This window comes from Amblyomma americanum, unplaced genomic scaffold (genome assembly GCF_052857255.1).
Source record: "Amblyomma americanum isolate KBUSLIRL-KWMA unplaced genomic scaffold, ASM5285725v1 scaffold_12, whole genome shotgun sequence".
Classification (NCBI taxonomy): Eukaryota; Metazoa; Arthropoda; class Arachnida; order Ixodida; family Ixodidae; genus Amblyomma; species Amblyomma americanum.
The window spans coordinates 2742020-2764735 of NW_027526484.1; the positions used below are offsets into that span (position 1 = coordinate 2742020).

General features: G+C 46.8%; 1 protein-coding gene across 1 annotated transcript in view; it reads right to left on the bottom strand.

The window, feature by feature from the left end:
- Positions 1–4444: 4444 nt before the first annotated feature.
- LOC144111867 (nose resistant to fluoxetine protein 6-like) overlaps positions 4445–22716 on the bottom strand; it is a 52656-nt gene continuing 34384 nt past the window's right edge. The window contains exons 12-15 of the mRNA XM_077644893.1: positions 22489–22609; positions 21124–21313; positions 7185–7327; positions 4445–5082 (exon numbers count right to left, since the gene is read on the bottom strand). Of these exons, the coding sequence (XP_077501019.1) occupies positions 4786–5082; positions 7185–7327; positions 21124–21313; positions 22489–22609 (751 nt within the window). The 3' untranslated portion in view covers positions 4445–4785. The remainder of the gene's footprint in view (positions 5083–7184; positions 7328–21123; positions 21314–22488; positions 22610–22716) is intronic.

Genomic DNA, 22716 nt, shown 5'->3' on the forward strand with positions numbered 1-22716 from the left:
GTCAATTTGCTTTGAAAACGTGATTAACTTGATTTTGTAACTTTGAACAATTTTTATTGGGGGTGCGACACGGCCTATTATGATTATAAATCAACCATTTGACAAATTCATGAAATTCAAATCCGCTTTCTTCAATTATTATGATGACTGTTTCTAAGTATCAAATAAAAATTATTCTGTAAACTGTCTTGCGAGTATCTTCACGCATGCGGTGTCTCACAAAATTCAGTGTTATTTAATCATTTCTCTTTTTGCCCTGTGACGGCCATATTTAGGCTCATCATGACATCATGCATCTCTTTGCAGGTTTGACGTATAAAGAGGTCATTGTACAAGAACTGGAGGAGGAATTTGTTTGAATGCAGTGCAACGGTCCTCCTGCAAGAGGAAAGCAATGATTAGTCCCGATATCACTAATCAGTTCACTGAAGTACAGATTCATTAGCATGAATGCCTTAGCCGTGCCACAACAGCTTGCCAAGCTTCGTACGTTGTCGAACCTGAATTTTCAAAAGCTGGATACCAGTGCTTGAAAGCTGGAAAGCCGGTCTGAAAGCTTTATTGACCCATGTGGCGCGATGAACGTCAAGACAGCGTTGGGCGCTCCATCACCCGAACGCTAACGTCATGTCAGCTGGAAAGGCGGGCCAACTTTAGAAAAGAAAGCGCTTTCCCGAAATGCCAATGTGGGACCGATCCTGATGCCAGTTCTTGCCATCGTTATGCCGTCTGCGATCCAACGTGGGTGTTGAGCTTGGGCGTGCGTGCACGGGAAGCGTCCGGTAATCTGGTTTATTCCTATACGGTAGTACGTCTCCGCTATGCTAAAAATGTTTAGCTCACGGCGACGGCTACGCTAAAATAGAACTTAACCTGGGGCAGCTAGTGCTGGAAAAAAAGGACGGCGCCCTTTTTGCACGTAGAAATAATATTAGGTCCAGCTATGCAAATTAGGATGCAGTTTCGTTCCACGCCGATTTGTTCCGAACGAACATCAAATAGACTGCTGAGAAGATTACAGTTTCATCCTGGACAATCCTACGAGCACTCATACACGTAAAAAGGGGCCGCGTTTATGTTCCAGAATATTCCATGCCTCAGCTATCGGGTGCCAGTTTTGGATGCTTCTGGTGCTGCTAAGTTTTCACTTTACCTGATGCGTATCACATGAGTCAGCTTGTTATTGACTTCCGAGTAGTTGCACATTATCCACATGCTATCTTTATGGCGGGGATTCCTGGGCTCCAGCATACGCTCTGATCACCAGATAGCCAGTGCGCCAAGGCTTCTTTTAACGTGATAGCATTACGGCACGTTCACCAGAAAATTCGGTGCCGGCGTTCTCGACGTCGCTGTTGTGAGCGAAAAAAATCACGGACATGGCCCTGGCAAATGGGGCACATAGGTCACATGACCTTGCGGCATCATCACAATCTGCCCAGCGTGGCAGGGGGCAGTTAAATTATTGGTCGCACGGGAAGAGCGACCGGGGCCGAACGAGGCCCACCGCTGGGAGCACCTACCATCGCAGGGCAGTGGGGCATTCCTTAACCATTGCACCACTGCGCCAGGAGTGGTATGAGGACTCCCATATATCTAAAAATGTAAAGTATAGAACGACCTTCCACATTTGTGGAAATGATTCCATTACGCTGTCGCATCATACCCTTCAGGCGATGCTTAGGTGTCCGTTCCAATTTTTCTTTTTTCTTACAGCTTTAGCATCCATTCTGTGCGGACTGTACTACACTTCTGCGCTACACCGGCACACGTGTAACAAGATTCAGAAAACTTAACTTCTTTCAGAACGTATCGCGATGTACTAGCATGTTTCTGATAGGGTAGTGCCCATGCATAGCGAAATGAAGTCGCAGTCTTGTGTGGGATACAATTTGTCAGTACGACCCCTCGGTCATTCGAGGGAGGTTTGCTCGATTTTCAAGTGCAAGTACTTCTCTTGGGCACACTTTCGAAGATCTAGTGTAACTTGTGAAATGGACGTTCATATTTTACACAACGCGATTCATCTTCGGCAAGTTAATTCAATAGCACCCGGGCATTCATGTGTGACTTTTTGGCACTAGTGCCACCATAATCGCTTACTGGCTTGCGATTTTGAGATTGGTGCGTGGAATGGTTGATGGAAATCAATAAAGTTTTTCTTTCTTGGTGACCCCGTGCGGGTCACCAACAAGAAAAAACCATGACAGTTCACCTAAACGCTGAACCGCGAGAAATTTCCTCCAGGTCGGTAATTATAAGTACATATACGTAACCTTAAATTAGCATCTCAGCCCGGCCAGTCATATTGAAACAATTCGCTCTGCCGCTTCCAAGAAACTTGGCTTTATCCACCACACAATAAAGCCTGTCCCACAGCCCATAGGGCTAATAGCTTATAACAGATATATAAGACCTAAACTTGAATACGCGAGTGTATCATGGGATTCATTTTTTTTTAAACGATGACCATTTCCTGGCGGTGGCACAAAAAAAAAGTCATCCGCTTCATTTTCAACAGTTATCAGAGGCATGCTTCAAATCCGATCTCATGACTGCAAACAATATTCCACCCTTGAAAAAGACAAGACCACTCGCCAGGCTGAAATTTCTTCCCTCACTTTATCCTCAACGGTTTAATTTCAGCCACCGGCGACAACCTGCGCCCACGTTTAACCCGACATACAAGGCACATTCATGATGACCACAGCCTTACGCCATACTTCGCGCGCACGAACTTCTTTAAAAACTCGCTCTTTGGTCGCATTATTGCTCAGTGGAACAGATTGCCAGCTCATATCTTTGCCGCGCGTGTTGTTGCCGATTTTGATGCGCGACTGTTTCCTCCCAACTGAGTTAGTGTCCTCTTGTTCTCTGCATTTTTTTTGTTAATTGCATTTCTATTTTTTCTTGAAGATTCATTTTAAATGTTTGGTTATTGTAGCACTCGGCTGCTTTACAAAAACGTTTTTCGTGCCACTTGACTGTCGGCGCCTTGATTTTTTTATTCTGGGAAAGTGCGGTTTTTCGAGCGATTCCTGTTACCCCCTTTTGCCGGTATGCTCCTCGTCCGCATGTCAGATCCTTTGTGAAGATCGTTATTCGTTGTATTTTGACGTACTGGCAATTGTTATCTCCTTGGCTGTTCTTGTAACATTGTCCACTCTGCTTGTCCTCGGTCTTCAGTTATATTGCACAAAGAACAACAAAAAACGCTGACACTGCTGCAAGCATTCAAAAATATGTTTTTCTGCAGGTAGCTAACTGACGTTTATTTGCAAAATACAAGTGATGTTGAATAACCTTTGCCTCCTGAGGAATAACGTCGCTGATCAGAAATCGCTGATCACGCGTGGAAAACGGGAATTTATCAAGCGCGAAGCGTTTTCTTAATATCTGTATCTGTAATTGCCCGCATTATAACGCCGTGCGCGCTTAGGGATATGCTATTGGTTATCCACAGAAAGAGATACGGGATGAAATATGATAGATAATATATAATGAAGTATCTTTTCATTCGAATTTCACCTGGCTCTAATTCTTTTAGTACTTCTTTATTGCCCCGTGTCCGCGCGTTCTTCAAGCAGTAGGGGAAATGTTAAGAACTACATAGTATCAGACAGAAAGAACTCTATCATAGCAGTCTTATACTCATTACATGCCTTCCAAGTTCCTGCACTGCTTACGAATAAACTTAGGGCACAAGGTGCGCTTACCTGTCCTTAGAAAAGGGTGTGCGGAAAAAGGCGACCTAATTGTTATCACTTTCCACCGGTAACCATGATTAGAAAACTGCATTAAAATTTAAAGCAGTACATGGTAATAAAATTCTTGAGTGCAAATAAAAGCAAAAGGGTGCACCTTTAAAAGCTGGAGCTCCAGCAGCGGTGACTGTTCATTTCTTGTTTACTTCTTTATTGTGCAAGCAGCATTAAAATCACTGAATCTTGCCTGCCCGTAGGGCTAAATACAATAAAATTCTCTTTTAGATTGGTCATTCAGCTCTTCATCATCAATATCACTGACTTTAAATTCTCGATAAAGTGCACGCCGACCTCATCACGCTCCTCTTGCCCACCGGCTGTTTTGGAACACCAGACAGCAATTTTTTCCTTGTCGTTCGTTTATTTTTACACTGGAGAGCAACTGGCTCATGGGAGTTCGCCATCATCGGCAAACAACCGTGAGTTTTCTGTGCAGTTTGAAAGCAAGCGCGATTGTATCTAGGATGCTCACTGAAGGAGCCCTATACATAACGCTGCCTTATTAGATAGCGTTGCTTTATGTGCTCAATATAGGATTTCTTGAACCGCCACCTCCAGGTCATGAATGTCGCCAATAGTCTTGGCAGATTCAGGGTGTCCGGGCTTGTCGGTAGTTCAGGGTCGCTGAAAGAGCCCAGAAAAGGCAAAGGCGAAGAAGTAGCACAGGAAAACGCAAGTGGTTACTTCCAACAAGATTTATTTGAAAGCACGTCAGGTTCCTACACACGGGAAGCGCCCATAACAACAAAAAAACCCTTCTCGTGGCCTCTAGGAAAGTGTGAATGTGACCACAAAAAAACAAAGACTACTCCAGCGTGGCTGCTTCATTGTCTCGATAAAAAGCTTCCTCTAATGCAGTCCCCAGAAGCAATTATATCCTTAAGCCACAAAAGGGCGGGATTTGTGATCCCATCTTTTATAACGGACTTTCAACGGCACTAAGGACATAGCACTTGCATTACTTTTCTCGAGAAGCATAGCGGTCCTGAGTTTGTTCATTACGATCTGTGCAACTAGAGATTCAGAGATGACACGTTGTCAGGTTCCCCTTTTCGTAATGCCACCCATTAGACGTCTTCTTGTCGTCGCTGTTTTCTAGCGAGGCTACCTTTTCAGCTCGCCGAGTCGGGGCTACCCTCGGTAATTTGTGTTCAGCACCATCAGCATGTGGCAGCACACCAATAGCCTCCTTGCTCATCCTTCTACGTAGTGGCTCGAAGATGAGTTTCTCCAGCTTTCCCGTCGGTGCCTCGCAGATGATGAACAGCAGGTAGCTGAGCAGGAAGCTCCAGACAAGTATAGTGAAGAAGAAGGACATCTGTCAATAAACGGAAGCAAGGCACAAAATGAATCAGTGCTTGAAATAACGGGAATTATAATTTGTTTCGTAAACACCTTAAGCATGCAGATGAGCGAGCCAAACATTGAGTTTGAAAGGTGCATGTGAATATCTCTCTAAAGGTTTCAGGCGCAACACTAGTGAACTGGTATCACCAAATATGCTATGGAACAAAAAAGTTTAGTTTAGCTGTTCCCAGTGTGTGCCACTTGAATGCAAGCAAGAGATTGTTCAGATAGCTTTTTTATTGCTTTTTTGAACTTTTTCGTTTGCGTTGAGCTTTTCGCAAGCTTGCCTAGCTCTGCTGTGTTTTTGCAGTAGCCGACGCAGGGCGGCAAGCTCACACTTCGGGTTTTTCGCGTCATTCGCGATTTCGCAAAACATCCCGAGCTCGCGCTTCAAACTTTTGGCGTCTACTGCTTTCCCGCCGCAACCCGACCCCCACTTTGGGGTCTTGACGCACCGCGCAGTTGTATACTCGACATTCCCCTTTTGTTGCATTCGCTTGCGACGTTGTACAGACTACCCCAGCTCCCCTTTGGCTTGCCGACGTTCCCAAGCGTTGCTTTGCTTCATACATTGCACTACTCAGCTGCCACAGCGACAATCCGGCACCGTTTGTGACATCAGTGCCACTCCGTCGCTTCTGGCGAGGCGCCCTCTACCCATCTACGCAACTGCGTCGCTCTCTGCTCTGGTGCTCCAAATCTCCGCCGCTGCATCGTTGACCGCTCCGGCGACTGACTGAGCCGCATACGCAGTCCTTTCCCTTTCCCCTTCTGTTCCTCCTTTCTTGCTACGATTGCGCTCTGCCCTTCACGGTCGTGTTATGGTGGCGACACTAGACGCGAATGCGCAAGATCGTTCTTGTAACAGCTAGCGCTGTAAAAAAGCTAGTGCGCGCTGCCAGAGTCACACTCGCGCAGCACTGACGCTGGTGGCTCGAAGGGAGCAGGAACGCTCTATGAGTTATACCCATTTATTAGACTTATACTAGAGAAGATACACTAACGGTTTCATGAACCTAACAAAAGCGGGCAGGTGAAATTGTGGTATATAAATTCCCCCATCGCGCTGAAGGAAGCGCTAGAGCGCCGAGTTCTGGGAGCTCGCCAAACTGGGTCGGGTTTACTAACCAGTCACACTTGAGCATGTCGGAGAGCTAGGTGGTATTTTACTGTGTCCAGTCGGGAAATCGGAATTATAGAGTGCAGTTAAGAGCAAGTTTATGAACGGAATACAGGATTATGAATGCAACATATTGCAATTTTTTTTATCTGTGTACAGTATTTGCATTCAGCGTATAACTGACGCGCACAGCCCATTGTGCCCATTGAAAAGTGCACCGTTAGATCTTAGACAACGCGCCCGGGGTGAAAGTGAATTAAATATATCCGCGAACATCACATTGCATGAACCCTTGAAGGTCGGTATGCGCCTGTTCAGCCTATATTTCAAGACATTCAAGACATCTACTGAGTACCACCTTCTAGTGCCCTTTAGATGCTGCTGTGCGCCACATATTACGCGCTTACAATTTACGATGAATAATAGAAATATCGTTTCAATTGGAATATTTTAAATGTTTATTGGTTAATAGATGCATCTCGTATGCAGCGTACAACGTCGGCAGTCTGAAAGCTTCCAGGCAGCTTTCCTTTCTCTTTTGCCTTCCTCTCACCTCATTTTGCTCTGCTCACGGCAGTGCTAGTGGTGGACATATCACCAGTCACAAGCCAGTGCACGTTCTCTCTGTTTAAACTAATACACTCTCTCATGTACAACATAATTCATTACTTCCTGCGGTCATACGAAATATTTATTAACGCGGCATAGTAGGTGAGTGCAGTAAATTTTTCTCGCCTCGTTAGTGTCAGTATTCTAATAGATCAATAAACCTGATTTAAAAGAACACAATATACAGTAGCATTATAAACGAAACTTGGTTCTCAAAAGTCATGCGCGCGTACTGGTGAAGAAATTAAAAAAAAACGAATTCACGTCTCGACCTAAAATGGGCTCAATTTTTCACATGTGCATATCTGTTAACAAAAATAAAATATTTAGGTCAGGTTACTTACCACAAAAAAGTGCGAGAAGAACAACCTCTCTCTGGAGATGTGCAACCAAAGCTGTACAAAGGGCACGTGGATGATGTACACGCCGAAGGCTAGCCTGCTCAGGGGCGTGAAGAAGCTCCACGACAGGAACGTGTTTAAGAAGCCTGCGTTCGCGGAAAGACAGGTGGAAATACAAAAATGATTTCGTTTAATATAGTAAATAAAACAGAATACACATATGTATGAGCAGAGATGGTAAGAGAAAAGAGCACAGTCGTGTTAATGCATTTTCGAAGCACTCGCTGCAGTTGAAAGGGATACACTAGCGTCGTAAATTACTGTCCTTTCTAGATATACGAGAAGATACAGGGGTTATGAAAACACACATGGTGCACTGTGGAAATTAGGCCTGTAGTAATGTTTTCGAAGGACCTAAAAAAGCCTTCCTTCCACTTTACAGTCGTGAACAGCCGCGCTTCTGAAAATACCTATTCTTTTCAGTCGTATTTAAGAAAAAAGAAAGCCACTCGTAGACTGCCATCAAACCCTGTTTGATTTCCAATAGACGTGTGTTATTCAATGTGAATGGGATTTCGGTTCCTCCGTTGTGGGGCCGGTTGGATAAAATATAAAGAAGTGGCCATTTTATTGCAACGAGTGCTGGCGTCATCCCTCGGTGCGAAGGTGAGACGGCCATCAAGATGTCCTCCGTGCTGCTCGCATGGTCTTCGCCCGCGTTTACGTTCTCAGCAATAGATGGTGACATTGCGCCTACCATTTAGAATTGACTAAACGAACAAGAAATGAGCACAACTACGATAATAAACAAAGACCAGCTCCTAATTCCATCGCTGTGCAAAATCAGAGCGAGAGGCTCAGTCGACAGACACGTTTACAGCTGTCTTCCAGAGTGAGAGTACGCACATTCTGTAAGTAGACGTGATTTTGCCTTGCCATTGATTACTTAAAAAAGATGTTAAGAATTATATGGCACAACTGGAGCGCTAAAGCGGTTTGTTTACGGTAATTGACCTCTAAGGCGCCCTAATTTTTCTCAGACTGCGACACCTGAAGCCCTTGTTAAAATCCACTTAATGACACCGCACATGTAACATCGACTACATTACCTATATAGATTTGCGCTCTCGGGCATGTTGTAACAAAGCACAGTTATTAGAAAGATGAGGATTTCGCCTCAGGATGTGAGTACCTTTTTAGAGTGTACTGCACGTTCATGTGGGCAAAAAAGGAAAAAGCAACTAGGCACCATTTCTGGTGACTACGCTGGGTAATTGTAGCTCATTCTCCTGGGGCCATATTCTGTACGCTGTCCATTCTTCATTGCCCATTTCACGTCCATTTGGTCCTCTGTGAATGGTCATTCAGATATACCCTCCGCTTTCAAGCGTCCATGGGGTGCGACCCGACCATTGAGCTGTTGGCGACTGGACACCACCATCGGCTGCGATTGGCTGCTGTATACAGCTATAGTGGTGAGGTGCATCGCAGCGCTCTGTCAACAGCAGGTGATTGGTCCTGACCTCCGGTTGCCATTGGCTGCGATAGGCGGCCAATGGTGACGTCCGGTCGCCCACATCCAATGGCTGTGTCGCATCCCACAGACGCTTAAAAAACGCGGGCATATCTGAATAACCAATGACCGAGGACCAAATGGACACGAAATTGACAACTGGAAATGCACAGCTTTAGAATACTGACTCTGCTCCTCAAAGAAGAAGGCACTTGGTGGCATTCACACCGTCTTAGTGTCGTGATGAATCGCATGAGGAGTTTGCTGTGAATTATGGTTATTTCCGAACATTTTATTATTTTCGCCGGTCTTGTCAATTTTTCATTCCATGCGGCGTGTCTAGTTTCTTGTCCATCTTGCCACTGAATGTATTGGCGCTGCGAACTAATTAAGACTTCGACTGCTTCGGGCATCGACATGACGGGCAGCAGCGAGTATAAAAAGCTTTCTTCCTGATGCAAGGTTTCTTTAAAAGTGTCATAACGGCTGTGCATATCGTCCTTCCACCTTTCGGAAAAAAGTTAAAGAAGCATTTTACAGGCGTATGTAGCTTCCTGAACAGCAGGAGGGCAACGAAATCCGGTCCGGGCATGGCGACTTTTGTGCAGCATTGCTCAGCTTTGTGCAGGTTGTTGGGGACGAGGGGTCCTTGAGTGAGCTGACTCAGCGCCGCAGGTCCCTTTTCCGAATGACGTTGTCGGACTTGGTTATGAAGGAAACTGTACAGAGGGTTTATTTTACATATTTTACAAGATTTTGGAACCCATTAGAGGGTGATGGGGGAAGGTCGGAGGATCTGAGAAGATCTGAGGATGATCGAGGATTCGTTCCTCACTGCACTCGTCGTCCGGTTTAAAAAGGGTCCGGTCCCTAGGATTCCCCAGGTTCGAGGAGGTCTTCGCCAGGTTGGGCGTGGCCTAACTTGCGTTGTCGTACACACATACACCACTTCACATAGGGACACGCCTCCGTCACATGCCTCGCCGGAGAGAGAGGGTGCCGCTGGACAATCGGCCCCAGCAGAGAGAGCGTTGTCTTCGCGTCCGAACGACAGTTCTCACGCTGTCAAGTCGGACACGTCTTCCGGGAAGTCCGAATGGGCGAGACGCCGGCGAGCAGGCACAGTTGAAGGGGTGAGTCACCCCTGCTCGGTTCTGGCGGTCGCTAACTGCCTCCGTGCCGCACGGTCGATCTTCCGGGAACAATGTTGTTTACAAACGGCAGTGGAATCCTCCGTCTCGAATCCAATAAACCACGCGAGGACCGGCCGTGGGAACCAAGTTGCCTATCGCCGTGCAGTGACCCCGGTTGCAGGTGTCCGGACCGAATACGCAGCTGAATCAGACCACCGGCTGTCGCCAGAAACCTTACAGCTCCTCCGCGGCCCGAAAAATCTCGAATGTCCAGCGTTGACGACCGCTGGGCAGGAAGAGATGAGATGGCGTCCGTGTTGGTCCCCTGGATTGCAATATCATCGCCCCCAAGGCAGAACCCAAAGCACCACCAACAAAGGAAAGCGCAGGTGGGACGTTCCAAACGGCAAAGCACTGCCCCACCCGCAAGCGCTCGGACTTCGCCAAAGAATCACCAGGCTTCTTCCATTGACAACAACACACGTTTAAAAAATTGTGTTCACATTTGGGTTAATTTTGTGCCGATTGAGCGTGAAACATCCCCTTTTGAAACTGCCACAGCCGGATTACTCGGAACAAAGTAAAAAAAAAACTCACACAGGAGGAGATTCCTCTTAGTTCTCCCGCTTACATCAGTCTGCTCAAGCAATCAGCCTTTCCGTGCAGTTTCCCCTTCTTATAACGCACCGAGAAATTGTACTGTTGGAGAGCCAGACTCCATCTGAGCAAGCAACCATTTTTGGGGGACATCTGTCGCAGCCACGTTAAAGGACAATGGTCAATCTCAAATACAAAGTTTGCTCCGTACAGGTAACACGACAACTTCTGTGCTTCCCAAACTAAACACGCGCACTCTTTTTCGGAAGTGCTGTACGCTTCCTCTCTACTGGTCAGTTTGCGGCTGATGTACAGAACAGGGTGTTCTTCATGGTCGTAGCCAACTTGGCTTAAGACAGCACCCAGCCCTCTATCACTGGAATCACACTGGACTATGAACTCTTTCCCATAGTCAGGGGTCTAATGAAGGGTCGGGACACGAGTGCTTCCTTCAGGCTTTTGAAGGCGTTTTCTTTTTGGTTATCCCAACTTTCGTTAGTAGGTGCTCCCTTTCGCAAGGCGTCAGTTAAGGGACTAGCCCGCTGTGAGTAGCTAGGAATATATCGCTGGTAGTGCCCAACTAATCCAAAAATGAGCGAATGTCCGTTTTCGTCCGTGGTTCCGGAAATGCTGCGATCGGGGCAATCTTTAATTCGGATGGGCTCCTAGTTCCCTGGCCTACAACGTGGCCCAAGTACGTCACCTGTGCGCAACCAAATCTACACTTTTCTGCCTTCAGTGTCAGTCCAGCCTGTCATAAACTGGAAAACAAGGTCCTTAGGTGTTCTACATGCTCTTGCCAGGTTTCCGAAAAAATTGCCACATCGTCTAAATAAGGGAGTGCAAAGCACTGCATGTCCTTCAGTACGATGTGCATGAGTTTCGAGAAGCTGTAGGGGGCATTCTTAAACCGAAAACTAAGCATTAAGGGTCGAAAGGTGCCCGCTGGGGAGATGAAAGTGGCATACCTGCTCGTCCTTTCTGAGAGGGGAACTTGCCAATATCCTCGTACGAGATCGAGGGTGGAAATGAATTTCGCGCCGCTCAACCTTTATATCCTTTCCTCTATGTTGGGAATCGGGTATAGCTGATCCCTGGTAATTGTATTCAGCTTTCTATAATCCACGCAGGGACGAGGATCTTTCCCTGGGGCCTCAACAAGAATTAGCGGTGAGGTATAGTCACTTTCTGCTGGCTCTACAACCACTAACTCCAACATGCACTGAATTTCCGCGTCCATTATTTCTTTTTGCCGCGGTGATACCCTGTAGGGTTTCGACCGTACCGGCTCATCAGAGGTGAGCTCGATTTCGTGTCTCAGGAGGTGTGTCTTTCCCGGGCGACTGCTAAACAGGTAAGCGAATTCGCTCAACAACTGCTTTAGCGTGTCGACCTGTGTCCCGCTTAGGAAATCTGCATTCACGGAGTGAGCCAGAATGTTCTCCACGTTGTCACTAGCGTCAGCACCTCCCTTCCAACCCTGACTCTCGCTGTCCAGCTCTTCTGGTTCATTTAGAGTCAGATTGACGATCCCGCTGCGTTCCACGAACGGCTTCATCAGATTACAATGATAGATTCTCACCTGCTTTCCCCTGCCTGGAAGCCTTAGCGCGTAATTCGTCTCCGAAAGTTTTTGGAACACTCCTACTGGACCATCCCAGTGAACTTCCAGCTTGTTTTTTTTTCGATGGCCGGAGGATCATCACGCGATCGCCCGCGGTGAAACCTCGAAGGCGCGCGTTTTTGTCATAATAGACCTTGGCGGCCTCCTGGGCAGGTTTCATATTTCGATTTACTAATTCCTTCGTGTTGTTAAGGCGGTCCAGTAGGTGAAGCACGTACTCAACCACTGTCTGGTTCTCTCCTGTCCTTTCCCACATTTCTCTCAGCATTCGGAGGGGAGAGCGGAGGGCTCTTCCATACACGAGTTCAGCTGGGGTAAACCCCGTAGCTTCATGGGGGACTGTTCGTAAAGCGAAAAGTGTGGCCGGTAGACAATCCTCCCAGTCTGCTTTATGCTCATAACAAAGAGCACGTAGCACCCGCTTCAGCACCGAATGCCATTTCTCTACACTGTTGGACTGCGGATGGTACACCGAGCTGTGTAACAATCTTATTCCTCATCTTTCTAGGAATGTGGTCGTCAAGGCGCTTGTAAAGACCGTCGCCTGATCGGCTTGGATTTCGGCCGGAAATCCTATTCTCGCGAACACTGACAAAAGGGCGTCGACTATTTCTGTGGAGCTCAAGTCCTTCAACGGAATTGCTTCGGGAAATTTTGTGGCGGGACATAGCATAGTAAGCAAGTACTTATAGCCTGATTTCGTTGTAGGCAAAGTGCCTACTGTGTCTATTACAAGCCGGCGAAAGGGTTCCGAGATCAATGGAACAATTTTCAGTGGAGCCTTCCATGTCTCTCCCGGCTTGCCCACGCGCTGGCACGCATCGCATGATTTTACGTAGCGTTCTTCATCTTTGAAACAACCCGGCCAATAATATTCCATTAATAGCCGCTTCTTTGTTTTATTGATTCCCAGATGTCCTGCCCAGCCATTTTCGTGGCAGAGACTCAGAATGTCCGATCTGTATTTTTCGGGCACGACCAGCTGATCAAATGCTTTGCCTTTTCTGTCCTGGTAGTGTCGGTATAGTAAGCCTCCCTTCTCATGCATCGTTATGTTGCGTCTCGCGATGCCCTCTTTAGCTGTAAGGTGCAGTCTTTCCAAAGTGGGATCCTGCTTCCGTTCTTTTATTAGGGACTCCCTGTTCACCTGCAGAAGGCGATCAAAACTGCGCGATGTTGGAGATAAAACGGATCCTTCAGCGTTTTCTGATTCCTCTACCGACTTAGTGGTTGAAGTCCCTCGTCGCTCATTTGCTCGGTCAGCTGTCTGGATTTCATTCCTCGTTGGTTTCCTTCCCTCCTCATTTGATTGCAACGATATGCTGGCTGGTGCGTCTCTGGCTACCTGAGGTTCGGGAATCTGACTTAGCTGAGATGCGAGCTGACGAGTTTTCGATCTTGTGAAAGCTTGTATCACCCCGCTTCCGAGTTTCTGGCCTCTCTCGCGTAGCAATTGGTCTGATCGATTTGAGAAGAGGTAAGGATATTGAAGTGGCACGGCCTTCGAAACTGCGGCCTCAGTGATTAGCTCTCCAAACGGTCCACAAATTCTCACTCTAGCTATGGGAAGGCATACACTGTGTTCTTCTACTGCCTGTTTTATCCACAAGACTTCTCCCGCAAAATCGTCCACTGACACGTAAGACGGGTGGACAACGTCCATCGTCGCGGCGCTATCTCGAAGCACCCTGCACGGTTTCGCGTTAACGTGCAGCTCGTGCAGGTATGGCTTAAGGAGCTCTATATTCTCGGCGTTATCCTCGACGCACGAGAACACCAAACGTTGCTTTGTACACTTGGCTGCAAAGTGCCCGACACCATTGCAGTTGTAGCAACGAAATGGCCTACTAGCCTCAAACTCTTTTTTCGCGGCTTTGTCAGCTCCCTGTCTCTTCGCCTGTTCTTCAAGCTTTTCTGGCGCTACCTTCGTTGCCTCCGATATCTCCGAACTTCTAGCACTTCGAGTCTTTCTGCAAGGCCCTTTTTTCGCATCGCGTTTCGAGCGTGTGACGCACCCTCTTCAGTGCTCAAGCTTCTGCGCGAAACGTACTCCTCTGCTAGCTCAGCTGCCCTTTCAACTGTGTCGACTTTTTTCCCTGTCTTGAACCCACAGTTTCACCACTTGGGGAATGCTTCGGTAAAATTGCTCAAGGCAAAAACACTCGATGATTTTGTCTCGGCTTTCACAAACCTCGGCTCCTTTTAGCCACTCTAGCAGATTCGTCTTTAGGCCATACGCGAAATCCGGATAGCCCTCGCTATCGTTTTTCATTGCGTTCCTGAATCGCTGTCGGAAAGCTTCGGCTGACAGCCGGTACCTTTTTAGCAGGCTGGCTTTGACGTTTTCGTAGTCAGCTGCGTCTTGTGTGCTAAGTCTCGCTATGACTTCAGCTACTTCACATGGCAAGAGTGCCAGAAGCCGTTGCGGCCATGTACTGCGAGCAAAGTTCTCCCTTTCGCAAGTTCTCTCAATGTTTCCCAGGTAAAATCCTATGTCCCTTCCACTTTCATAGGGCTGCATGAATCTGTTCATTCTATATGATTGTACATAGCTTACTCTTTCAGGAGACCCGGCTCTCGTACTGTCGCCTTTTTTCGATTTTCGCTTTCAAGCTGCAATCGCTTTATATTTCTTTCTTTTTCAGCTTCCCACTTTTGCCGTTCTTTCTCTTTTTCCCATTCCGCTTCCCTTTTTCTTTTTTCTTCCTGTACCAAATTCCACGTATCTACCAGCTGATCGTCATCTACGTGTTTTTTAATTGTCTTGCATATTTAAAGTTTTGTAATTTTTTCCTGTACTTCTATTGACAGTTCCTCGCATAACAACAGCAAGTCCGACTTTGACAATTTCATAAGGTCCATGACAACGCTTTCTCCGCTTTGGCAATGCTATCTTCAAAATGTCGTGAGATTACCCTTTCTCAATTGACATACACTTCCCAGTGATTCTAGATTATTCTCTCAACATCTGAAGCCTGGCGAATCCTATATCAAAATGCCGAAACGCTTACCGGTTGAGAAAGCACAATGTCGCACGGTCCATCCCAGCTGCTGCCAACCAGTTGTTGGGGACGAGGGGTCCTTGAGTGAGCTGACTCTTTCAGCGCCGCAGGTCCCTTCTCCGAATGACGTTGTCGGACTTGGTTATGAAGGAAACTGTACAGGTGGTTTATTTTACATATTTTACGAGATTTTGGAACCCATTGGAGGGTGATGGGGGAAGGTCTGAGGATCTGAGAAGATCTGAGGATGATCGAGGATTCCTTCCTCACGGCACTCGTCGTCCGGTTTAAAAAGGGTCTGGTCCCTAGGATTCCCCAGGTTCGAGGAGGTCTTCGCCAGGTTGGGCGTGGCCTAACTTGCGGTGTCGTACACACGCACACACCACTTCACATAGGGACACGCCCCCGTCACATGCCTCGCCGGAGAGAGAGGGTGCCGCTGGACAATCGCCCCCACCAGAGAGAGCGTTGTCTTCGCGTCCGAACGACAGTTCTCCCGCTGTCAAGTCGGACACGTCTTCCGGGAAGTCCGAATGGGCGAGGCGCCGGCCAGCAGGCACAGTTGAAGGGGTGAGTCACCCCTGCTCAGTTCTGGCGGTCGCTAACTGCCTCCGTGCCGCACGGTCGATCTACCGGGAACAATGTTGTTTACAAACGGCAGTGGAATCTTCCGTCTCGAATCCAATAAACCACGCGAGGACCGGCCGTGCGAACCAAGATGCCTATCGCCGTGCAGTGACCCTGGTTGCAGGTGTCCGGGCCGAATACGCAGCTGAATCAGACCACCGGCTGTCGCCAGAAATCTTACAAGGTTCGCATCCTTTCAACACATGCTCTAAGGCCCCACTGTGAGTTCAATTGTGCTCTTAATTTCTGTTAGTGTTCTGCACTGTGTGACGCTGTTCCAAGCCGCGAATTTATGAAAGGCACATTCGACTTCGGCCCTTGTGTAATACAAGCTGAAGCGTACATAACCTCCTAAAAACATTGATGGCCTGCAAACTAACAAGCAATAGACCTTTTGGGTGCAAATTTCACAAAACTCTTTTATTGCATCGAAATTCTTAGCTTGAGTACTTTAAGCCAACGTGAATTTCTCATATTTCGTTTTATCGAATGCGCAAGTTTTGAAATAACGATTATTAGAGGGGTTATTGGACGATTTTGTGAACACCGTAAAAAGCTTGCGGCGTGTTAAGGTGGTGTCATCGTGAAGATTACACGCAGCAAGAAATGCAGAAAGGCTCAAAAGTTGGCTCTACCCTTCCATAAATTTGTGTCCCTTCAGTTCTTATTGTTTAGTAATATAATAATAAAAGTATTATTAATTTTTATTGCCCTTCGAATTTTCATGTACACATTTTTTACCACACGTATGTATAGAGTGCTTGTGGGTGGGTAGGCAGGTCAGCGGGTATGTACCAGGCAAGCATGTATCATTTAAAGAAATCATCAGAACAAGAGTCAACTCGGGTATGAAGCAAGATTTTATTACATTTGTAACAAAAGCAAACAATCAACAGGAAACAAAGAAAAGGAGCAGGCAGTTTCCCAATAAAAAAGTCCAACAAGCATTCAGAAGAATCTATTGGAGTAGATCCATGAAGCGGTGTCGGTCCACATCGAATGCATACTTTTAAAGATTGGTCCATTGTTAATGTCGCTTTCTTTTCATTCGTAGTCCCTTCTGCAGACTCCAGTCCTACCAAACCCTATTAACTCTGCCAGCTAAGTTCATACATACTTTTATTCCAGGCAGCCACTATCGGAGATTCTCAAGCAAGGAAATAAACATGACGTTTTAAGCAGTGGTCTTTTATATCTTGCCGGTTTGTAATCTTTAAGGAAAAAAGGAAGAAAAAACGGACCGTGGTGAATTGACAAGCAAATATTCGACGTATCTCGACACACGCAGCAGATGTCAAGCACGGATTTGCGGCGTTCGAAGGTCGCCATAGCCGCTCAGGTTTTTACTGCAGGCGCCATAAAACTACAGCCTGCGGAGTTGTTCCAACCGCGTCGGGGCGGGTCACAACCCAACCACGGGTGCACGGCCCCAAGCCCGCGCGGCGACCACGCACTAAACCTGGTCTCGCGCATCCATCGCGTCAGACTTTTTATTGGCAATTATTTTCGACTAGCACTCGATCATGCTAGAAAACTGTTTCTGTTTTCAGTTCGCTCATTTTGACGGATCGGACCTGCAGCCGCAAGCAATTTGTTACACTTCAAAGATGAAGTACGTGAGATCCAAGTAAAGATCCAATTTGTCTGATGAATACTTGAAGCCTCTGCTAATTATGCGCACAATAGGTTTGTAGCCACGGTTCACATCAGCTGCACTGTTCGCATTACACCTCTCCTTTGTGCTTCTCTGTCTCCCTTGAAGGGAATATCTTTGTACTGACATTCCTACGGAGCTAGCAACCACAAGACGCCGCGCATATTTGGACATTTCATTTCTGCTCATATGGCCGCGTATTTATATTGTGTGCGTTTTGCATTTCTAAAAATATTAATTTCTGTTTGTGTTACTAGCTATTTGTACATTTGTGTCCATAGGTTGTGTACTGCCCAGAGAAGTTGAATTGAAATATTAAAAATAAATAAAAGGTTGCCATTTATGCCGTAGGTCTGTGTTTTATATTATTGTACTTTTTCAACTTTATCTGCTTGATAAATCTAAAATTTCTAAAACCTAAAGCATTGATAAGTCTGAATTGCATAAGTCTTGCCGAAAAGTTCGGAGAACTCTGGTCTATATAGTGCTGCTGAGCACCACTCAAGTCCGACAGAACTGTAATCGGTAGTACGCGGGGCATCTAATGCCACGGGCAGTCTAACCGCGGTTAAGCTTAACAGTGGTTAGAGAACTGAAATTATCGCGAATCGCAGCTCGCCGATGTCACACGGCTGTCCTCGGTTCTTGGTTAGCGCAGCCAATGGCCGCTTGGGTGGAACAAACTAAATGAGCAGATCATCGGCAGAGCGAGGCTACATTTTCAGATATCTTTGTTATTTACAACGCAGTATCTAGAGTGCCGTTCGACAGTGCCACCCGTTGATAGCACTGCCTCAATCATCATACGCCACCGCGCCTCCCACAAGCCGTCCGCGCCAAGCAAACACGTTGCTGGCGGTTTAGCATTGCTAAGCACGAAGTACTTTGCGAAAGCACAGTTTTTCGCAGGTGGACACCACCGCAGCTTACCTGAAAGCACGATTGAGGTGTCCGCTGACACAGGGTGCCAGTTATGCGCGTGTTCAACTTTTGCATCGTCAATGAAAATTCACCTAGTGCACACCGGCGGCCTATGCTCCAGTACCAGGTTTGTGCATCAATGTTGCCAACGTCAACGCGTATTCCTCAAGTGTTGTGTATCTGCCGCAACGTGTTCCACACCAACGCATGCAACGCACATCTCTCCGCCACCAGATAGCTCAAAGCGCGAATAAGTTTGACAGTAGTATTTGCGATGAACAGCACCACGTGCAATGCACTGCGCAAGAGGGTGTTGCAGTTCAACACGAGGTGTGTGCGGTCGAATCACCGCGATCGTCGAAATCTTTGTTTCGTGGGCAGTGCGCTTTCTTGTGGGGAGTATATGCTGCCCTATAGAAGAGCAGCCTAGCTGTCTCCCCTGACAAGATGCATGTGTGTGCCTCCCAGAGTATTGATGTAAGGGAAGGTGGGGACGTGCAGGGGTATGGTGGGACCGTATTACACAGCCTGGTATTTTGAGGCATACGCACTCAGATTTTTCTTTTCCGCACTATATCCATGCAATAAAGAAAAAACGCTGCGGCGATAGCCTATAGGGCTCTCGCGCTGCGGCCTGCGAAGCTTACCTGTCCGCTCAACCGTGGGTTTGACTCTCAGTCAGGGATATTTATTTGATTTATTTTATTTGTTACTTTCCCTTGGCACAAACCCGCAAACACCGCAAACGTGCAAACATACCAAGATCTTGCTCAGGGTTGACCCATCGAAATAGTACCTTCGCACTCAAAGGGTTGTCCCAATAAATAATAAGCACTGGGATAAAAGAATGTCAAAAAGGAATTCTTCTTAAGGACGGCTGACCCGTATCGAGAAGCTGGTTGCAGTGAGAACTGCGATACTAGCAAGTTTCTCCTCACAGCTGCATAGTATGGCTGCCAAAGGCGCGCCGCGGCTCGCCAGGTCTGCTTGTGCGCTAGCGCCCCTGCTACGGCGTCGCTGGAATAGACCACATCTTTATTTTAGTACGAGACAGTGGGGCTGACAGCAGACGTTTTTAGCATACCGGAGACGTGCTACCGGAGACATATACCGGTTTACCAGACCCCTCTTGCGCACGCGCAGTGGCCCCCCTCATCCCAACAATGTCCCTGCGCATGCGCAAGAGGGGTCCGGTAAACCGGTATACATCTCCGATAGTACGTCTCTGGTACGCTAAAAACGTCTACTAAAACTATGCCATGAGTAGAACGTTTGCTATCGCGCTAACGAATTGCAAAGCGCTGTCCGCTGTAGCTTCCATATGAAACCAATTATGCCTAGCGACGACTAGAGAGTAGCGCACTGCCAGAGCGTCGTCGTCCGCCACGCTCGCGGGTTGCACCACTGAGGTAAGCTCGCGGCATCCGGCACTGCGAATGTTGGGAACTTGTCGTCTGCTCTCATGATGCGGTAAGGAGCGGTCATTTTTCGACGTTAGGGCGATAGAATGCGCAGCCTGAGCACCGTGGTACGGTGCTGCAGTGCTCTTTTGCGGCCCCGTCGGTCGGTCTCGAAGGATGTGTAAAAGCGCCATATATGACGGCACTATAGACACTGCCTATTTTAATGTGTCGCTCTTAAAAGGTGATTTGGTGTGAAGAATGTACGTTGTTGATACGGGCCAGCTGTTACTAGGACGCCGACGAGCACTTTCCTTCCGAAGAGGCCGCCATTCGGTTAGAGACGCAAACCAACGTCGTCAAGCTCAGTTCTCGATAACCGTGGTTAGCGGTGTACTCGCAGTTTGGTCCGCAGTGTGAACAGCAGTAACCACGGGTAGCGAAAACCACGGTCATCGTAATCGCAGTTAAGCGTGCTATTTTCAGAAGGGTATAAGAGAGGTTAGGTCATTTGAAACGCCTCTTTAAAAGTTCCCCTCGGAGGCGACGGCTCAGCGAAGAGAGATACCATGGTCTGCAACGATTTTCTTTTCGCCAAATAATGTAGCATAACCCGCTCGAATGACCATCCGCTATTCTTGTTTAAAAGACTCTGATAAACTATCACTGGCACAAAATTTCTCTCTCCGTTTTCTGTTGAACTTTCAGCGAACGTCTCTGTTGTCTGCTTTGATTGTTTTACCGTGTACAGCTGCACCATCCGCGTTCTTTCTTGGCTGGCACTTAAATATGTGCGCTGAAACTGCTGCGTTTGTATCGCCTTTTGTCAAAGGTAACCAGGCAACGGCGTTTGCTTCTGAGACGTATTGTGGAGCATGCAGTTACGGCACCCCTAAATACCAAACGATCTCCAGAGGTGAAGACAAGGGTTTTTCGTTCGTAACGTAGATTTGTAACTGAAGTTTGTCATAAGCGCTCATATACACGCATCAGAAAAAAACCGCGTTGCCTAATTGTACTTTCGGCAAAGGTGTTACATAAAACTGTGGAAATGCACTCTCCGGACTGAAGGGCTAGCCATTTCTGTTAGAGCCTTTTCAATTGATCTCCTCCAGTGTTTCCAGCCTTTCTGTCTCAAGTTGGGTTTTATGCCTTTATTCCACTTCTAAATATATTTGAGTTTCTTTGACGATGTGTGGAACTCGCCACATCACGTTGGATTGAAATTAGCTTGAAATCATTAGCTCATTAGCTCTTGCTTTACTCATTAGCTAATGAGAAACCGTCTACCTAATGAGGAAACCCTAATTAGCTTGAAATCAACTTTCTGTCGGGCGTATTAGATTCGCCTGACTTAATTTTATTTCATTAAGACGGAATTTTTCTCTTTGTTCTCAACTGACTTCATCGTTTGTGGAACATTTGGTAAGAATGGAGACAAATGATGGCAGCATATAGGGCTTAGACATACCTCCTCGTCCAGTGGCGCAGGCGATAGTGACCCAGGACATAAGAATGGACCACAGGATCCGGTCGAAGAACGCCAGAGATAACTTCCCAAACTCAGTAGTCGGGTCTTTGACTTGGTACCAGGGTACCTTAATGAAGATGCAGAAGAGCCCACAGGCTATTGCGAACAACCAGGCCGCGAACTGGCATGCCTGAAAACAGAGAGTTTTAGATCAAAATGAAATGCAAACGATCATTGTAAAACGTGTGGTCGCAGAAAATTTGTGTATAAATGTTTACAGAAGGTGGCACAAGAGACGTCGGAAGTACACAGTTTCAGCGACCGCAAGCAAAGGGGCCGATTCAGCAGGAATGCCCTTTAAATTTACATAAGGAGTGGTCTCTACTCATTTTAAGGAGAGAATTTCATTGCGGCCACATTTTGAGTATGAAACTGAAGATGTTGTTTGCGTAAAGAAGGAAAAACCTTAATTCTTCAAGAGAATCTTACCAAACATTTCTGTACAAAATAATTTTTGAACGGAAAGAAGAGTTTATCAGCGCAATTTTTTCATAGATTGTAAGATTTCACTATAGCAATCAATATATCCGCAGTTCTCCCTTCGGCAGTATTGACTTTTTTTGCTATCGTCAAAAGTGTTAGCCTCTGGCTTTCTATGGCAGTCTTAACTGCTTGATGCGAGCGATGGAAAAACTATAAAAGAAAGATTTTGTTATATATTGGAAGAGTGGACCATTACCTTGAATATTTCGCTAGCAATACATTACAGTTTTCGAATATTCAAAATTTTGTCCATGAATGTTGGACATGAAACCCATGCTGGAGCTGAAGTCCCTTAGCTGCTCTTCCAGCTACAGAAAGAATCGGTTTCCTCTGCTTTAAATGAATGTCACACTGAACTCTCTGACGCGCTACCAGAGCAAGCTAACTCACGGACGGTCCCTTGGCCGGAGACTTGGAAGGCTGTACAGGCAAAGCTGGAGCTCCTTCGTTTCTTGCTCAACACGTTCGTGAGCTGGTGGTCGTGATTAGGCTCCCTACTTACGTGCTTATTGCCAGGTGTGTCAGAGAAGCCCACCATTAGTCCTTAAAATTTTGCTTTTTGCTTTAAAGAGCAGCTGTGTGTGTCATAGTGAGGCCTGCATGTATGTGAAAGGACTCCGAGTTAGCATTATAGATTACGGTTATATGCGGTACCATACTGAAAACCACCAACCAACTTGCTGAATGTTAATGAGGAGGCGGGCTTCAACTAAAAAACAGAATGTTGAGGAGTGGGCCAAATGAGGCGAACAATTCGCTCGGGAATCTTGGATGCCGACAAAGCAACTTTTCCCCGAAAATAAACAATGGGCGAGCTTTCACCTTTGAAATCTTTTTCTCCTTAAATATTCCGACGAAGAAATATGTCATACAGCCGACGAAGTAGCACACGGCGTGGTAGAATGGGTAGAAGTAGTAGTGGAAACCAGTCCTGAGGAATGTCCTGCGGAAAAGAAAAACGAAACATAAAGAAGTATTGGTGTCTCTCTTAACTGTTCATTAAATGGGCGGATCTGTATCCCCTTCAGTCACTGTTAATAAACAATGTTA